Genomic DNA, 17394 nt, shown 5'->3' with positions numbered 1-17394 from the left:
GTTCAGCTAGTGGCAGAACCTGGAAAGAACCCTTGGTCTTCTGACTCATACATATTTCCTATCAACTTTCACTATGTATTATTATATTATAAAGTAATAAAATACTGACAGCAAATAGGAACCAGATGGGTCACCCATAGTTCTATCATCACACCTGGTCACTAAGTACACCTACTCTTTTTATCACTGCTTATGGCTTTTATTACCATATTACAATAATATTGGACTAATGGTCTTTCTAATACATAGGCCTCTCCAATATATCATAAATATAGTGAAGAATAAAAAACAAACCAGATGGGGTGGTAAGTGCTTGTAATCTAGGTACGTGAGAGGTAAAGGCAGGAGGATCAATAGTCAAAGATCATCCTTTGGCTACACATCAAGGTAGAGATCAACTTGGCCTCAATGAAACCTTGTTCTCTACCCCACCCCTCAAACATAGTAACAAAAATTTTATTAAACAGAGTGAAAAACAATAAACACTGATATGATTCGAGAGCCACACGTGATACAACCTGAACTGATTTTATTCTCCTTAGAAGAGTTTATATCCAAAATAAGTTTGTCTATATTATAAGAAACTTAAAATATGCAACAGCATCCAATTATTAGGACTTGGGATTAGGGTTCTTGTCATCAAGAACTTAACGCAGAGCTCTCCAGAGGCCCTGAAGGTCATGGGATACAAGACTCAGGCTGCTAACTCTATGTACCTACCTGGAGCATCAGGTACTTGAAGAGGAATGAAAGGATCAGACACGCTTAGGAGTGGGATGCCAGAGTCCACAGCCTGCCCACCCTTCCTTTTCTCAGCTGGAGTTAGTTGGAAAGATCAGGAGAGAAAAACGAGAAAAGCAGAAGCTGTTAAGTAAATACTGATGGATTGTCCTTTGGACCTCAGCACCCCACATGTTCTGCGGTAGCGGTCTTACTGCCACGACATCTAACAAAGTGCTGTGCGGGGCTCCGGGGCCTCCAGCTCTTCCCTGACACTACGCTACCCGTGCTCCACTTGCTCCAGCTCTTCCCTGACACTACGCTACCCGTGCTCCACTTGGCGATCTGTAGAGGTCTAGAAACCTAAATATCTTAGAGCATATCAGGGCTTCAACCTTTAGAGCCCTGGAAACCTCTAGTACAATCTTTGTTTTTTTTGTTTTGTTTTGTTTTTCAGCAAAGAAAACAAAGACCCAAACTGAGAAACTAGGCAGTGCTCTGCTTCCAGACAAGCATCAGAACTTGGGCCTCTTGGTTTCTGCTTTAACATTCTTTACATTTCATTTTAGTACTCAGTTTGGTTATTAATTAAAATCTCGTTTTTATTTCTATTTTATTCTTTAAAATTTGAAAGTATGGTGATGTACACTATAGTTCTAGCTCTCTAGCAGGGAGATCAAGAGTTGAGGCCAGCCTAATCTATGTCCACAGTGATAATCTGTCTCAAACAAAACAAAAAACAAAAACAAAGAAAACAGGAAAGTGTGCAGACTCACAGGAAGTCGCTGCAGGCAGAGTGTGAGCCCTGTACCCAGCTTTTGCAGCAAACACACTTTCGGTCAGAGCAGCACAGCATCACCCGTGCCATACAACTCTGTAACCTGAACTATTTGGTTTCCCCTTGAACCCTTCTGGAATATGGATTTGGGATGTCCTCCAGAGCTCTGCAGTGGTTATGGTTAACTGTCAAGTTGCCGTAATCTAGAATCACCTGAAAGAGAGGTGTCAAAATATGTCTTTGAAGGATTATCTTGATTGTGTAACTGAGGTGAAAAGACCCTGCCTCCATGTGGGTGGCCCATTTCTGGGCCCTGGACTGACTGAAAAGGAGAGTGAGCTGCACACTAGCCTTCCTGTGATTGCTGTGGGAGCTGTGAAGTGGGTGTGCTTCTTCTTAAAGAACTGTTTTTACTTTGATTTGCTTATGGAGGTCAGGATACTGGCAGGAGGTGGTTCTCTGCTTCCATCATGTGGGTTTGAGGGATCAAATTCAAGTATTACATTTGGTCGCAAGCCCTTACCTACCGAGCCATCTTGCCATACACCTCCTTTACATAGTTTTCTTTTTATTCTGACATATGTGTAGTGTGGAGGGGATGTGTGTGTGTGTATGCGTGCGCGTGATGAGTGTCTCTGCAGGCATGTGTGTACAGTGTGTGTTCCTGATGTGTATGCAGCATTTTCGTACAGTATGTGCGTGGAGTCAGTTCTCTCTTTCCACCTTCAGGTTCCAGAGATGGAACTCAGTTTTCCAGGCTTGCCCAGCAAGCACATGTTGATTGATTAAATATTGGAATGAGCTAATATAGAGATGAAGCCATATTATATAAATTCAGGTTTACTGGAAGCAGTGAGGGAGAGGTAGGGGGAGAGACAGAGAGAGAGAGGAGAGAAGCATGTTCAGAGAGAAAGAGGGGAGAAGAGAGAGAGAGGAAAATGAGAAAGAGGAAGGGGCAAACGGAAGGGTTGAAAGAGGGAAGGGCCAGGGCAAGGGCAAAAAGGGCAAAGGGCAGGAGGAACTCAAGTGTCTGGATTATATAGTGAAGGGTCTCTGGGAGAGGGAAGCCCCACCCCTAGGTAGAGGGCAGCGTCTACCAGTCACACCCTGCAGCAGGTAGGGACCTAACACCTGTGAGTGCTGAGCCATCTTGCCAGCCCACAGGGCACACCTTTTGCCCTTACTCTCTTCACCCTGAATCTTATCTCTTCTGACAGCAGCTGCCTTGACTTGGCTCTTCCTTCCCAGCTTACTTCCCTCTGAGAGCTTGGTCTCCCAGCTTCTTGCTCTCTCCCCATTTTTCAGGATCCTATGTTCCTCTGAGAGATTCCATCACTTCTTAACAGCCTCAGCTATGTCCTACCCAACGCCAGCTCCTCAGGGACAAGGGAGAGTCTGACATACAATAATGTGAAAGGCAAAGATGGCATCGTTAGATGAGCTAGCAACACCCCTGTTCCCTGGACCTGGCTTCCTCACTCACACTGTGGTTTTGAAAATAACTGGTACCTACTTTTACTGCAGAGACAACCAAAATGAAGGAATCCAGACCTTAAGCTCTGGTGTGTAAGCAAGGCCACATTTGGCCCTTCCTTGGGCTAGCAGGGGCTGTTCCTAGCCCGGCCAGATCTGTAGGAGGCAGTAGTAGCAGGGAGAGACTGGAGTATCAAGGCCTTGAGGTGACAGAAAGTACACGGAACTGCAGTGGTAGCCTCACCCAGGCAGCCCAGAGCAGGAAAGTAGAACATGGGTGCTGGGGCTTAGGAGGCAACTACCACCATGTGGGTTCTGGGACTCAAACTCAGATGGCTATGCTTGGTGGTAAGTGCCTTTATCTACTGGCCATCTCACTAGCCCATGTCAAATTTATTCAGTGGAAAAAAATAAAAGGAACAAAGAAAGGTTTTAAAATATAAAGATGGACATCACAGTATCACAATCTCAAACCAAACCTAAAATTGTACAAAACTGTGATCATTTTTGTACAACGTATTTTAATGAGGAAGATCAAGAAGTTGCATTAGATTCACAAAGATGTCTGTGATCCTAAAATTTTTAAATGTAGACTACACATTGTGGAGGTGTGAATGAGAATGGCCCCATGGGCTCAGATATTTGAATGCTTGGGCCCCAGATAGTGGAACTGTTTGGGAAGGATCAAGAAGTGTGGCCTTTTTGGGAGAAGGTATGTCATTGGCAGTGGACTTTGAAGTTTTAAAAGCCCATGTCAGTCCTGCTGCCTACAGATCAGGATGTAAAGCTCTCAGCTGCTTCAGCAATATGACTTGTCTTATTCCTGACATGATGACCATGGACTAATCCTCTAAAACTTTAAGAAAGCCTCCAATTAAATGTCTTCTCTTATAAAAGTTGCCTTGGTCATGGTGTCTCTTCATAGATCAGTGATTTGATTAAGACATACATCAACATGGTGTCACAATGCTATATCTAGGTGATTTGGACTTGTTTCTATACAAACTATAACTTTTATATAATAACTGTAGATAATTTTTACTAATAATTGGGAAACAAGTTTCTTAATGCTTTGATTTTTTTAAAAAATGGACATGTACATAGTAGTAGAATATCAAGTATAAGACAGTTTCTAATTCTTAGAATCCTTTAAGTCATCGCAAAGGCCCTAAGCAATGTACCAGAGCACTAGTCCTTAAGTTAGAAATATCTATAGAAGACACATCCTGAACTAAGGAGAACAGCTCAGGCCTATTCAACAGATCACTCCACCACTTGAGTTCAAAGTGATTATAGACGGTCCTTAAACGTTTTCAGATCAGATAACTACTGAAAGAATGAAGATGCGAGTTACCACCAGAAACCGGGTCTCTGTATACGAGAGCTGTCGGGGAAGTGGAAATCTGAAGGTAACAACAGTGAGCCTTGTGTCTCAGGCATGTGTCACACTCACCAGTTCCAACAGAAAACGAGGAGGTGGCAAAGGCATCTCCTTGCGTTGGCTGGAAGCCCGTAATCAAGCTCTCTGCAGAGCCACCCAGCTTCTCAGGAACCTTTCCTAAAAGGACAAAACACCACTTGGTTCATCGTCTCAGAATCCTGGGGTACACAGACATATAGTAAAGTGAAGAACTACCTCTGGTTTGACTCTTCTTACTACATTTATGGCAACACTTTTACCAGACACACTCAAAAAATCCTTGTCTGTGCCAATGCTCAAAGACCATTTTCCAAGCTGGAAGCAGCCTGAGAACTGAGAGGGAGTGGTAGCGGAGTGGTGAGAAGCTATGAAGGACAGCCATAACAACAGCAGTGTTACATGAAAGCTGACAGTGGAACAAAGCAATGCAGACCTGAGGTTTAAAATAGACAAGAGTTTAAAAACAAGAATAAACAAACAAATAAACAACCCTCTGGGCTAGGGCTGGAGAGATGAGATGGTTCAAAGTATTGTGCTTCCAGAGTTCCAAAGTTCAGTTCCCAGCACCTACATGAGACAACTCACAACTACCTGAAACTCAAGATCCAGGGGTTCTGATGTAGCTGGCTTCCAAGGGCCTGCACTCATATGCATAAAGCCAAAGGTGGACCATGCACATATACGTAATTTGAAAATAAAATCTTCCAAAGGCTCATTAATTAGACACGAACATACTAATAACATACAATAACACAGGAAGAAATTTCTGTTTACAGCACAGAATAAGAAGTGGCAGAGATAACAATGAAAATAACTTGTCAAAGAAATTCAACTCCTGTGCCCTGTCTTCTATCTAAAAAGGCTAAGCTATCCAGGCGTGGTGGTCCACAACTTAGAGAGGTAAGTGGATCGCTGTGAAGTTAAGGCCAGCATGGTCTATGTAGGGAATTCCAGACCAGCCAGAACTGCATAATGAGACTCTGTCTCAAAATGAAACAAAATAAAATGGTAGAAAAGTATGTATTTAAAACACTGCTGTAAGGCAGCAGTTCTCAACCTTCCTAATGCTGTGACCCTTTAATACAGCTCCTCATGTTGTGTGACTCCCCCAACCAAAAAATTATTTTTGTTGCTACTTCACCACTGTAATTTTGCTGCTGTTACGACTTGTGATGTAAATATCTAACATGTAGGATATCTGACATGCAGCCTCCGCAAAGGAACGCTTAACCTCCAAAAGGGCTGAGAACCATTGCTATTGGGTAAAACAGTTCATCTCCTTGACTGGTTCTAATCACTCTTTGCTCTGTGCCCTGAGTGCATGGAGGGTGTTCTATCCCAGCTGAACACTAGAGAGGTTTCCCAGGAGTCTGTATGGCATGTGTATGTCTGTGCAGATGCCACTTTGTCCTGCCTTCCAAATCAGGGATGGATATTTTGGAAAGAACCTTGTCTTTTATTAAAAAAATCTCCTTTCTATGGTCAGTCAACAACAACACAGACCTGTGGTCAGGACCCAGCACCCTGTGAGGTACACCCTCGGCCTCTATTTTGGGAAGCCCACTGAGGAGGAATGGGGCATTCGCATTTCTTCAAGAAATCACTCCGCTTAATGCAATTATTCCAGTTTATAGCACTAAATCTTTTCAAAGTTTCTCCTCTTATACTCACATACTCCCTGCTGTCTCTCACAGTTAGGCATCAATTTTGGAAAAAAAAAAAATTAGTGTTCTGGCAAAAATGAAAATCAGCCTGCAAACCCCAAAGCAAACCCTTTTCAAAGACAGGTCTCTGCTGGTCTCCCCGAGCGCATCCCTCTGCAGCTAAGACACAGACACGTTCAAGTTTATCCTCAGCTGGTTTACAACCACGATGCGTGGAGAAGACTCAGCTTGCTCACCTTCCCCCAGCTTGGCGAAGTCCTTGTTCAGCAGCTCTTCAGCTGTGAGTTTGGAGAAGTTGTCATCATCAAAAGGATTCCATGTGGAGCCTTCTGAAGCATTAGAGACATTCTGTTGTGAGGTCCGTGGAGAGCCTGAGGGAGTGGTGGTTGCAGACCTGGGAAGGTTGGCATCCCAACAGTGAAGGAAAAGAAAATTGAACAAATCAGAAGGACCCAAAATATTTTCTCTTCATTATGGTACCAGTTCTTTTCTCAGTCAAACCATCATTTTTCCATGGTGTTTGAGAAAGGACTTCCCATAGAAACTGAAGAGTTTAGTCTTTACAAATGTTGTCTCCTTCACTTCAGCTCTCATGAAATCTTGAAGCTTGCCTGTCTTTTGCAAGGTGTTTCAGGTTGCGATCCACAGCTACCTATCCTGAGGCCCGTGCATCGAGCACAACCAACCTCTGCTGTGGCTGAATCCTAGGCCTATCTTGGCTGCCTCTGACCTTTTAAGATCTAGTGTGTGTGGTTCCAAGCTATCATCATACGTTTAGAATGTTAGTCAATGGCAGAGTCACCACAAAAAAAATATAAAATAAAGTTACCACTACTTTGTATGTCTACATCACCTACTTCTCTTCCAGTCTCTCATGACTTAAATGTGTTTAACATAAGAATGCATGGTTTCATGGAAGCCAAGGCTCTAAATTTACACTGACATACAACGGTCCTGAAGACTGACTTTACATGAAGCACAGAACCAGCAACCCTACCAGGTTCATGAAGGCTGGCCAGACACACATATGATTCATGCTAAAATAGTGTGATGTATGCTTAGAAAGAAAAAAAAAAGTCCAGGGATGGAGAGATGGCTCAACAGTTAAGAGTTTGTTCTCTCAGAGACCTGAGTTTAATTCCCAGCAACTACGTGAGGGCTCACAACCATCTATATTGGTATCTTATGCTCTCTTCTGGCATGTAGGTGTACATGAAGATAAAGTACTAATATACAAAAAAAATGAATGTCTTAAAAATTGTTAAAAACAAAGATTTGGCCCCCAGTGTTGTCCTACAGTAAACATTGTTTATGGATGCATATCATACAGAGTTTTCAGAGAAATGGGCTAAGGGATTCACCTGTCCCACTAAAGAAAAAAAAAGTTCCTAGACAAACTACTGCATGAGAGGAAAGAACAGCAGCTGACACAGATCTGAGGAGTCTTCTATGCCTTCTATGGGAGAGGGAAAGCAGCAGCTCCAAAGGGCAGAATGAGCCAAGCATTGGGTAGACAGTGCTTGCTGAGGTAGGCACCTTCCAGGTGCTAGGTGTGTAATTGCCAGTAAACGGAGACTTGGTTAGACTATTTTGAAAGCACTCTACAGAGCAAGAACACATGGGAGAATGGAAACTAAAAAGTCTTATGATCTGTATGAAGCACATACTGTGGACAAGCTCATGGTCTCTTACTAAATACAGATATGCACTGGCACATATGTACTATACTTCCACAAGCTTATGCAAAGAACCATACAACAGTAACCCAGAGCAGACCTAGCCCACATGGTAAGAACAAACATACTTCGATTTATTGAGACTGGCCTCAGCTGCAGCTGCCTGGAGCAGCTGGGTTGATTTGCTGGCAGGAACCCCAAAGACTGCACTGTGGGTTACATCACTGAGAATCCGCCTGTGCCCACCACGTTGGGTTTTGGGAGATGATGGAGGAGTAAGAGATCCAACTTTCTGTCCTTGGATAGTTGGGGGTGGGGTTGTCTGAACCTTTGGCTGTTGTCTTGATGGGGCTTGAATCTGCTAGGGACACAGAAATGCAAAGCTTTATTACGAACAAAACAAAAAAAGAGGAAATGGGGGAAACACAACAAATCAACAACTGAGTATAATAACACCTCATTTGCTCATAGAAGATTAAATGGCTAAGCTTATCAACAGCACCGAGGCAAAGCCATCTGAACTGCCACGGAGACTGACACCACCAAGGCATTGCCCGGTTCTTACACATTAGCTTCAATATGCACGTCAACAAGATGTAATGTAGCTGCCAAGCCAAGACCACAGAAGCTCTTCCCAGCCCTGAAGACCTAGAAGGTATCATAAAGGACCTCCTTCTACTTACCCTGATGAGGAGAAACAGTACCTCATCAGGGATGCTTCCACAGGGCAGGCAATAGAGTCTACCTTCTTTTACAGCTAGAAGAGAAGACATACTCCAGCCAAGATGCTTTGGAAAACATTTCTGATGAGAGTTTGGACCACCCCCCTACACTGAGTAGAATGAGTCAAACAATCCCAGTATGACTGAAACACTGTGGCTCTGTTTTTTTGTTGTTAATGGCCTTCATTTCACTGATGGGCTAGATTCACAAGAACCTATTTTCTGTTTCAACCCTTCAACAAAAGTGCAACACTGTTTTTGTGGGATTGGCTTGTTCCAATATTCATTAAAAGAAGTGAAGATCATCAGAAAACACAGTGACACGGAAGAAAAACCTTGAATGACTGAGTTAATAAAAGGACTCTTGAGAAGGGGTCCACAGAACAAAAAAAATGAATAGGAATGTAGTTGTAACCATGTAAATTAGCATAAGCCACCTACCTGTACCAAGCAAAGTAATTTTAAAAGCAACCCACAACTAAGCCCTTTCCTTAGTTCTGTCAATCTGAAAATAAAATGACTGGATACTGAGTGACTCAGGAATTTCACTATCCCTTCCCTCCAATCTCTCCACTCAAGTGAGAGCTGCCTCTCCACACTGAAGCTCGGCTCCTATGTTGTGTCTCTGAAGACAGAAAGAATTTAAGAACATAAAGCTCAATGGGTCAGGATGCTTACAGCCGGGGAGACTGTCCTCATGTTGTCCTTAGGATTGGAATGGTTTTTTTTGAGGCATGCTATATACCTGTGTCTATATGTCAACTATTTCACCAACAAGATGAAGAGCAGCAGATCTATAAGGTTCTACTGTCAACCAAACTAAGCCAGGAGGGGTAACACAGCCCACTGGGGAACAGAGAACTCTGTGAGGGTCAGAGCCCTGGCGTTGCATCTTCTTTTGGGGTCCAGAGCTGCATCTATCAGAAAGGCCATCTGAATGCCAGTATCCACAGGGGTCAGTCATGGACTGGCTTATCTCACTGGAAAGGGTATTTCACAGCTATGATTAAAAAACATCCACATCATTTAGAGAACATTTCTCTTACCCATCCTTCAAATGCAGCATACATAACAGATGCCTCTAGCAGGAGGATTCATCAATGAGCAAAGGACCATTGAGCCATATCTCTAAGACAGCAAGAGTTGGTCATTTCTAATCTGAAAACCTGAAATTCCTAAGGCTCCTAAAACTGACACCTTTGAGCATTGACATGATACTACATGTGGAAAATTCCACACCTGACCCCTGTAGCAGGTCACAGCCAAAGGCAAAATATAATATACACTTATTTACTCCACAAGTACCTGTGTATAGATTTGGATTTCACCCTCAAAATATTTCCTTATGGATACAAGGATGCCAGACTCTTAGGTACTTTTTGGTCCTAAGCATTTTAGACAAGGAATACTCAACTGGTAATACACAGCAGCTCCATCCACCAGCTGCTCACATAGCAGCCCCACAGGGCAAGTTTTATGGACATTGGGATTCAAAGAAAACAAGCGGAGGTGGACCTTACAGAACAAATTCCAGCACCCTTACTTAGGCAAGAGAAGATAATCTTCAGTCTCATAAGGCTAACAGGTCAACCACAGTCATAAGACCACTTGGAAGTAGAACCTGAATATGGCCAGGGCTCTTCTGCATCGCAATGTCTCCTCCTCCAAAGACAGGATTAGGAAGGGGTAAGAGAGTCAAGAAATCACAGTGGATAACTTAGAACCCCTGCACAGATGTAGCCCACGGCATCTCAGTCTCCACAAGTGGGTTCCCTAGTAATGGGAACAGAGACTGTCTCTGACATGAACGCAGTGACTGGCTCTCTGATCACCTCCCCCTGAGCGGGAAGCAGCCTTGCCAGGCCACAGAGCAAGACAATGCAGCCAGTCCTGATGAGATCTGATAAGCTAGGGTCAGAGGGAAGGGGAGGAGGACTTCCCCTGTCAATGGACTTGGGGAGGGGCATGGGAGATGAAGGAAGGAGGGTGGCGATGGGAGGGAATGAGGGAGGGTTTTACAGCTGGGATACAAAGTGAACAAACTGTAATTAATAAAAAAATGAATAAAGTTTTAAAAAGCAAAAAGAAAGAAATCATAGTGGGTAACATACACCTTTAATTTATGCTTTCAAGGCAAAGACAGGTGGATCTCTGTGATTTCAAGGTCAAACTGGTCTATACAGCAAGTTCCTGGCTAGCCTGGACTTCACAGTGAGACCAGTCTCAAAATAAGAATGGTTAAATTAAAAAATTTTAAAGGGGGTAGGAGAGAGGAATACACCATAGAAGAATGGTGGCGTCTGATGTCTATTTTGTTACAGGCTTTAAACAATTCTGTGTGTGTGTGTGTGTGTGTGTGTGTGTGTGTGTGTGTGTGTGTGCATATATGTATGCATGTGTACCTGCATATTGAGTGCAGGGGCCTGAGGAGACCAGAGGCAGGGATGCTTTTGGAGCTGAAGTTTCAGGCAGCTGTGAGCTACTCAACACGGGTGCTGGGACCTGAAGTCGAGTGTTCTGCAGTAGCAGAAAGTGTGTCAACACTACCTTGTGGGCATTTTTTCATATGCCTGTACAGATCATCAAGGGAGAACAGATGCTTTTCCTTGCCAATCATTACTTCTTGCTCACTTACTTACTTCTCTAGATGAGCCCTACCATGCATCAGTAAGATGGGGCAGGTTCAAGCTGGACAGCTCTCTTCCTCCTGCTAAATAGCTGACTTCCACCTTGTGTCTCTATACCCACCACCCAGGGCACAGAGCTCAGTATTGGCTCATCCAGGACTCATGAGAAGACTGAGGGTTTACTCCTAAGCAGTAGACACTTTGTCTGGGAAAAGCAGAGAAGAACCCTAACTCAGAGGCCCCTGTGACTGCTGCTACCTCTTCCCTTGCCCTTTCCCATCATCACTGCACACTCCTCTCCAGTCTGGACCAAGCCCTACTGGTTCTTACCGCAGGCTCCTGGGCAGCAGCTGGCTGTGGGGCTGCGGCCGGCTGTGCCTGAGGCTGTGGTACTACCACAGCAGTCTTCTGCTGCAGGACAGTCTGCTGAGTCATCAGCTGTTGCTGCTGTTGCTGCTGTTGCTGCTGCTGCTGCTGCTGCTGCTGCTGCTGATAGAAGTTCTGAATCAGCTGTTGCTGAGAGCCTCCCTGGGACACCACAGAGAACTGTGCAGTAACTGGCTGCTGGGCTGTTGGATGTATTGCCTGAAACTGCACAGGAGAGTGGCAAGAAATGAGGAGGTGAATATCAGCCTAGCATAGAGCCACAGTCACAAAAGACTAATGTCTCAATAACTATAAAGGCAATGCTGAAGACAAAGGGAGGGCCTAGCAAAAGCCTAGTAGCTGGGCCAAAGAGTTTGGAAAAGGACTTAGGACATTAGAATCATACCAGCAACATTTTCACTGCCAGGCCCTTCCCACTGCAACAGCCTTCTTTCCAGGCCCAGGCCCAGGGAAGCTACCAGATTTAACTCAAGTGACTCTGAGACATGGAGTGAACAGTAGCAAGTGACAGATCCCCTGTGCAGAAGAAATCCATCTTACAAAGGATTTTGAAGCAGCCAAGAGTCAAATGCTTCCCCACATGAATAGAATGCCTCAGAGATGTTCCTGAAAAGAGCAACTCAAATGTTAACTGGTGACTATCACCTATCCAAACCTTTCCAAAGTATGCTCCCCAACATATCTACCTTTATGAAATTCTGCCATCTTCAAATACTCTATTACTCTGTGACTGTCCTCCTCTTTGTGCTTCATGTGAGGCAGCACCACATTCCCAAGGCTTATTCCAAAAACCTGTGGGCTCAAGCAACCCTGTGCCTTAGCTTCCCAAGTGGCTGAGGCTAAAAATGCACCTATACCCATGTTCCTGGCACTGCTGGGAGCTAAATGCTGGTACACTAACAAAGGATGCTAACAAACAAAAGTGAAGATCCTGTCTTAGAAAACACCCAAAACTGTTACTGATTTAATTAGGATACTCTTGGGTACCATGTGTCTACCAGGGTAAAATTAAAAGGTCCACAAAAACAACATGTACTAGTTTAACCGCCTGTTTACAACAGCAATAACCCAGATCCACCCACAGGGGACTCAAAGGGCTGTGCTCTGCCCTTAAGGGTGGCACAGGGGCATTCTAAAGAAGAAAATGAGAAATATCTTTTTGCAAGAAGAACGAGAGAATGAAAATTTGTAAATCTAACTTTAAAACTATTTAATTATTTTACATATTCATTAAACAACTTGATCCAAAATATAGAAAGCAAAAATCAAAATAAAGTCAGTATTCTGTATCTAATTGGCAGCCAAATTAGAAATACTATAATAATATTTGAAAATAATATTTGAAGGTTGCCAGGCATGATGATGCATGCTTGTATACCCTGGACTTGGAAGGCTGCGGCAGGGTGACCACCAAGAGTTCAAGGCTATTCTGTTCTGCAAGTAGCAAGAAGAAAGAGACACTGAACCTGGCTTGGGCTTTTGAAATTTTAAAACCAACAACAACAAAAAGATTTTCAGATGATAAAAACAACAAAATCTAAGAAGTTTAACAAAAGTTTTCAATTATGAGTCTGAATTAATATATAATCTGAACTCATAATGTTCATTTTCTAATAGAAGAAATCTATTTCAAAGTATCTACTAAAAAGGCCTAGAAACAATTACTAACATAACCCATTAACAACTAATTATTTCTTTAGAGAAAAGGATGACTCTAAGTTAAGAGCAGAATGACCCTGGAATTCATTACTCTCACTGGCAAAGAAATCATGGATCACTGGAGTCACATACAAGGGACCCAAAATCCAATCTGAAGGGACTTTAACTGGCTAAAATTAGGAGATTCTGAGCATGTTTAAAAATGGTAACACATTCAAATCCATAAACTTACAATAACACAAAGCAAAACACTCACCTTTGAGTGAACACTGATGAACAAAGAAAGAACCTAACATTTTTCTTGCACTTTTCTGTACAAACAGGACCTCAGGGTAACTACACAGATGATAAAAAACAACTCTTTATATGCTGGTCAGATGACTCAGTGGGTAAAAGTGCCTGCTGTCAAGAAGCCAGATAACCTGAGTTTGATATTCAGGACCCACTTGAAAGAGCATGATTTTACATTCCAAAGTACATTTCAGGACTTGGGAAATATCAGCAATGGTTACTAAGCCAAAGAGAAAAATTAAAAACAAGACAAATGAAAAAGAAACACCTAAGCACACTGGCAGTCAAGAAAAAGCAGTGGGATGATCTACCCAGTGGGATGAACAGGAAGAACTACCAGATTGAACTCATACTGAGCATGTCTCTGGAAAGCACCGGGTTAGTTCCAGTGAGAGAGCTCAGCAACTAAAGGGATTTGCAGCCAAGTCTGATAGCCTGAGTTCTACTCCTGGAACCCACATGGTAGACAGAAAGAACAGACTCCTGAAAGGTTGTCCTTTGACCTGCACATGCACAGGCTCACAAATATAGACAGATAGACAGACATAGTAGATGGTGGAATACACCAAACGCAACCAAAGGATAACCAAGCCAAGTTCAGAATATGCAAAAGAACAAATAATTCAAAAATTATTTGACTTCAAAAAAATTATTCAAAAATTTAAAAAAAAAAAAAGCAAAGGAGATAAAAAAGGATATACAAAAGATATATCAGTCTCTCCCTGTGGTTGGAGAGTTGGCTCAGAGGTTAAAAATGTTTGCTGGAGTTCACATGTAACAAGCCAGGTGTCGCACAAATGACTGTAACTCCAAGAGATCCACTGCTGTTGTTATAATGAGAGAAAATCCCAACCATTTGATCTTATCAGTGAAGACTCAGGGATCAGATGCTGGAGTGAAAACCTACTAGCTCAGAGAGGCAGCAAAAACACCCAGCAGATCTTTCTACCCAGCCCACTTTCCAGAGAAAAAAGCCTTCCTCACTTAGCTCAAGTACCAGATGGAAAAAGCTGAAAGCTCAAAAGCTAAAGAGCTCAAAAGCCCCCAAAGCTCATTCTTCTTCTCCATGCTGTCTAAAATAGCCTTCTCTCAAAGTCTTTCCTTTTTACTTACTCCCTGTCAGCTGGTTTCTCACTCTGCCTCTTGACCTAGAGTTAACTTTACTAAATCCTGTGTACAAAGCTCTTGGATTAAAGGCATGTGCCAGGGATGAGTCACACCATAATCACCTGTTTACAATAAACACAAAGTTCTTAAATTAAAGGTGTGTGTTAGGGCTGAGCCGCACCAAACAAGACACAGGTTTTTACAGCTCACAACATTAGGGCACACAATGGAATCAAACAGCCTGCAACACATTGCTCCTTTTGCCTGAGTGCCCACAGTGTATGTGACCAAATATAACAAGTGCATATACTCACACATTCACGATTTTTTAAAAAAAGAAATAAATCATTATAAAATAGTATGTTCAAAGTTTAAAAATACATAATATATATTCAGCACAATATATTGAATATTCGATTCGAAATATTCAATACAAAAAATAATATATACCAGCTACATAGCATACATGGACCTTGTTTGGGTCCTGATCCAACCAAGCAAACTTAAACTATATGACATCTGAAACAGCTGGACACTACTGGAATTGTGTGTTAATAGAACATTGTTGTTATTTTTTCCCACTGCATCTCCTTAGAAAGTAGCTCCTTCAATGAGGGTGCTAAGTTGGGGTAAACTCCCCAAGCTTTGAGGACAACACTGAAAATCCTGAGAGTTATTAATCTACATTTTGATGCTTCAGTTTCCACATTTCTGAGAAGTGATGATATGCTGGTCAGTGGCTCTTGGCGATCCTAGAACTTCAAAAGGAAGACAGCTGCACCTAGCAGGCCTTTTAATAATAACAATTCCGTTATACAAAGCAAGTGTCATAAAGAGCTCCTTACCTGTTGAGTCTGAGTCTGAGCCTGCTGCTGTTGTGGCTGCTGCTGCTGCTGCGGCTGCGGCTGCTGTGCCTGCTGCTGCTGCTGCTGGTAAAAGGTGCCTGATGTCTGCTGTGGTGCTGTCTGCTGTGGTGCTGTCTGCTGTGGCTGCTGCTGCTTGAGAAGGAGCTGTTGCTGGTGCTGGGGTGTAGCCTGGGCCTGGGTGGGCAGACCTTGGGTCTGGGTAGAAGGTGTCTGCTGTGGGGTGGGTGGAGCTTGTGGCTGCTTGGTCTGAGATGACTGAAGAGGTTGACTGGGTGTGGCTTGGGTTTTAGGTTGGGGAACACTGGCTAGAAGGCCAGGCTGATTGCTGGGTCCTGCAATGAAATAAACTTCAGGTAAGGGCTCAAAACTCTACCAGACAAAAATAGCTTTCTGAAGGCTGCTGGTGGTGGTGTACACCTTTAATCCAAGCACTCCGGAAGAGAGGCAGGTGAATCTCAGTGTGTTCAAAAACAGCCAGGACTACACAGAGAAACTCTGTAAAAAAGGCGTTTTGATTTGCTACACAAGAAATAGCAGAAGTAGGCAGACTGTCCCAAGCTTTGCCTGCTCCTACTACTTTGCCATCTGTGATGTTCTACTTGGGATAGCGTTCCATTTCTTGCCAAATCCTCTGCTTCCAAAATTTAAAAACCAGGTGGAATTGTAAGATTCAATACTTGCCTCCTTCAGAGGGGTTTCCCTTAGGCATCATTCCATTTACCCCGTGAGTCCAGTAGTTAGCACTTCTAGTCACCCTTATATACACACATAGCTGACCACTAAAACTAAACATAGTCTTTCTACCAGCTTGCATATCACAGCAAAAGCATTCTTTCATATTTTATGAGTAGCTTACACAACTAGCATCTGAATGCCTGTTTGTATATAGATGGCCACCACATTTTTCAAAAATTGTTCCTGGTAAGCTGTCGTCTGTGACTTGTTATTTTGATAATTCCTTTATGAAACAAAGCTCATTCTTCTCATTATAACAGACTACTAGAACACAGAGGATGATACTCTAATAAACACAGCAGTAATGAAATTATATTCTTCTATGGTTATCAAAAAAATTAAGCCTTGTTTCTTTAAAAGCAAGTAGAAACATATAAAATAAATAGGGTAGGGTGGATGGATCAAAGGTCCAATAAGAAATAAATGCAGATGACAGGCTTCAGAGGTCTTAGAGATCCACCTGAATACAAAAAGAGTTTTTCCTTTTGTAGCCACGGGCATATGCATTCACAGGCAGCTCAGCCCATTATTCTTTAGGCTGTGCCTTCTAACACTACCATCAAGAAGCACCAGAACAAGCTGCAAACCACTTACTGACCTGTAGACTGAGGTAGGGGCTGAACAGTAGCCCTCTTACGAGGAGTCAGGGCTGGCTGAATGGGAAGGATTCCTGGGTTTGGCTGAGTCTGCCCAGCCTTAGGCCTCTGGCGGGGTGCAATGGAAGTCTCTGTGGTGGGAATGGGATCTGTCAGTCTAACAAAGGGAAAACAAAATTGCTGTTAAAATGTGGGAAAACAGAGAGGATATGAAGAACTCATGATGTTTTGCCCTCAACGCTCCTTCAAACCATTCAGATTTGCTTAGTCAACACATCCCCCAAATTTCAACTCATCTGCAAAGGCAAATACGTCAAAATAACATATCTCTCACCAGCAGCCTTAAAGTCAGGAAAGCATAGAATGATACATTTCAAACCCTAGAAATACATACTCAACAAAGCAGTCTTTAAAAACTGATGAAGATTCAAGGACATTTGTGAGGGGAAGTGTGCAGGTGCCATGAGACACACGTGGAGGTAAGAAGACAACTTTGGGTGTTGGTTCTCACCTTTTACCTAGTTTGAGACAGGGTCTCTCTGTACAACACTGCATGCACCAGGCTAGCTGGGCTGTCAACACAGAGACAGCTCTCCTATGTGTGCCTCCCATCTCCTGGCTGGTGCATGTGAGAAGTACAGGCACAGCACCTACTGTACCAGCTTTTACATGG

At 43.1% G+C, this 17394-nt stretch overlaps 1 protein-coding gene across 9 annotated transcripts in view; it reads right to left on the bottom strand.

Moving 5' to 3' along the window:
- The window catches only part of Aak1 (AP2 associated kinase 1), a 152681-nt gene that overhangs the window by 30910 nt on the left and 104377 nt on the right, over positions 1-17394 (bottom strand). For 5 of the 9 annotated variants that reach the window (XM_060383684.1, XM_060383682.1, XM_060383686.1 and 2 more), the window contains 7 exons: positions 16724-16878; positions 15370-15722; positions 11411-11671; positions 7860-8092; positions 6292-6449; positions 4425-4529; positions 721-816 (listed from right to left, as the gene is read on the bottom strand). In XM_060383684.1, the coding sequence (XP_060239667.1) occupies positions 721-816; positions 4425-4529; positions 6292-6449; positions 7860-8092; positions 11411-11671; positions 15370-15722; positions 16724-16878 (1361 nt within the window). The remainder of the gene's footprint in view (positions 1-720; positions 817-4424; positions 4530-6291; positions 6450-7859; positions 8093-11410; positions 11672-15369; positions 15723-16723; positions 16879-17394) is intronic. The other 4 variants (XM_060383685.1, XM_060383690.1, XM_060383688.1 and 1 more) reach the window with 3 other exon arrangements.

This window comes from Meriones unguiculatus, chromosome 5 (assembly GCF_030254825.1).
Source record: "Meriones unguiculatus strain TT.TT164.6M chromosome 5, Bangor_MerUng_6.1, whole genome shotgun sequence".
In the NCBI taxonomy this organism is placed as follows: domain Eukaryota; kingdom Metazoa; phylum Chordata; class Mammalia; order Rodentia; family Muridae; genus Meriones; species Meriones unguiculatus.
Note: the sequence above shows the minus strand (reverse complement) of the source record. Positions and strands in the feature narration are given on the sequence as shown.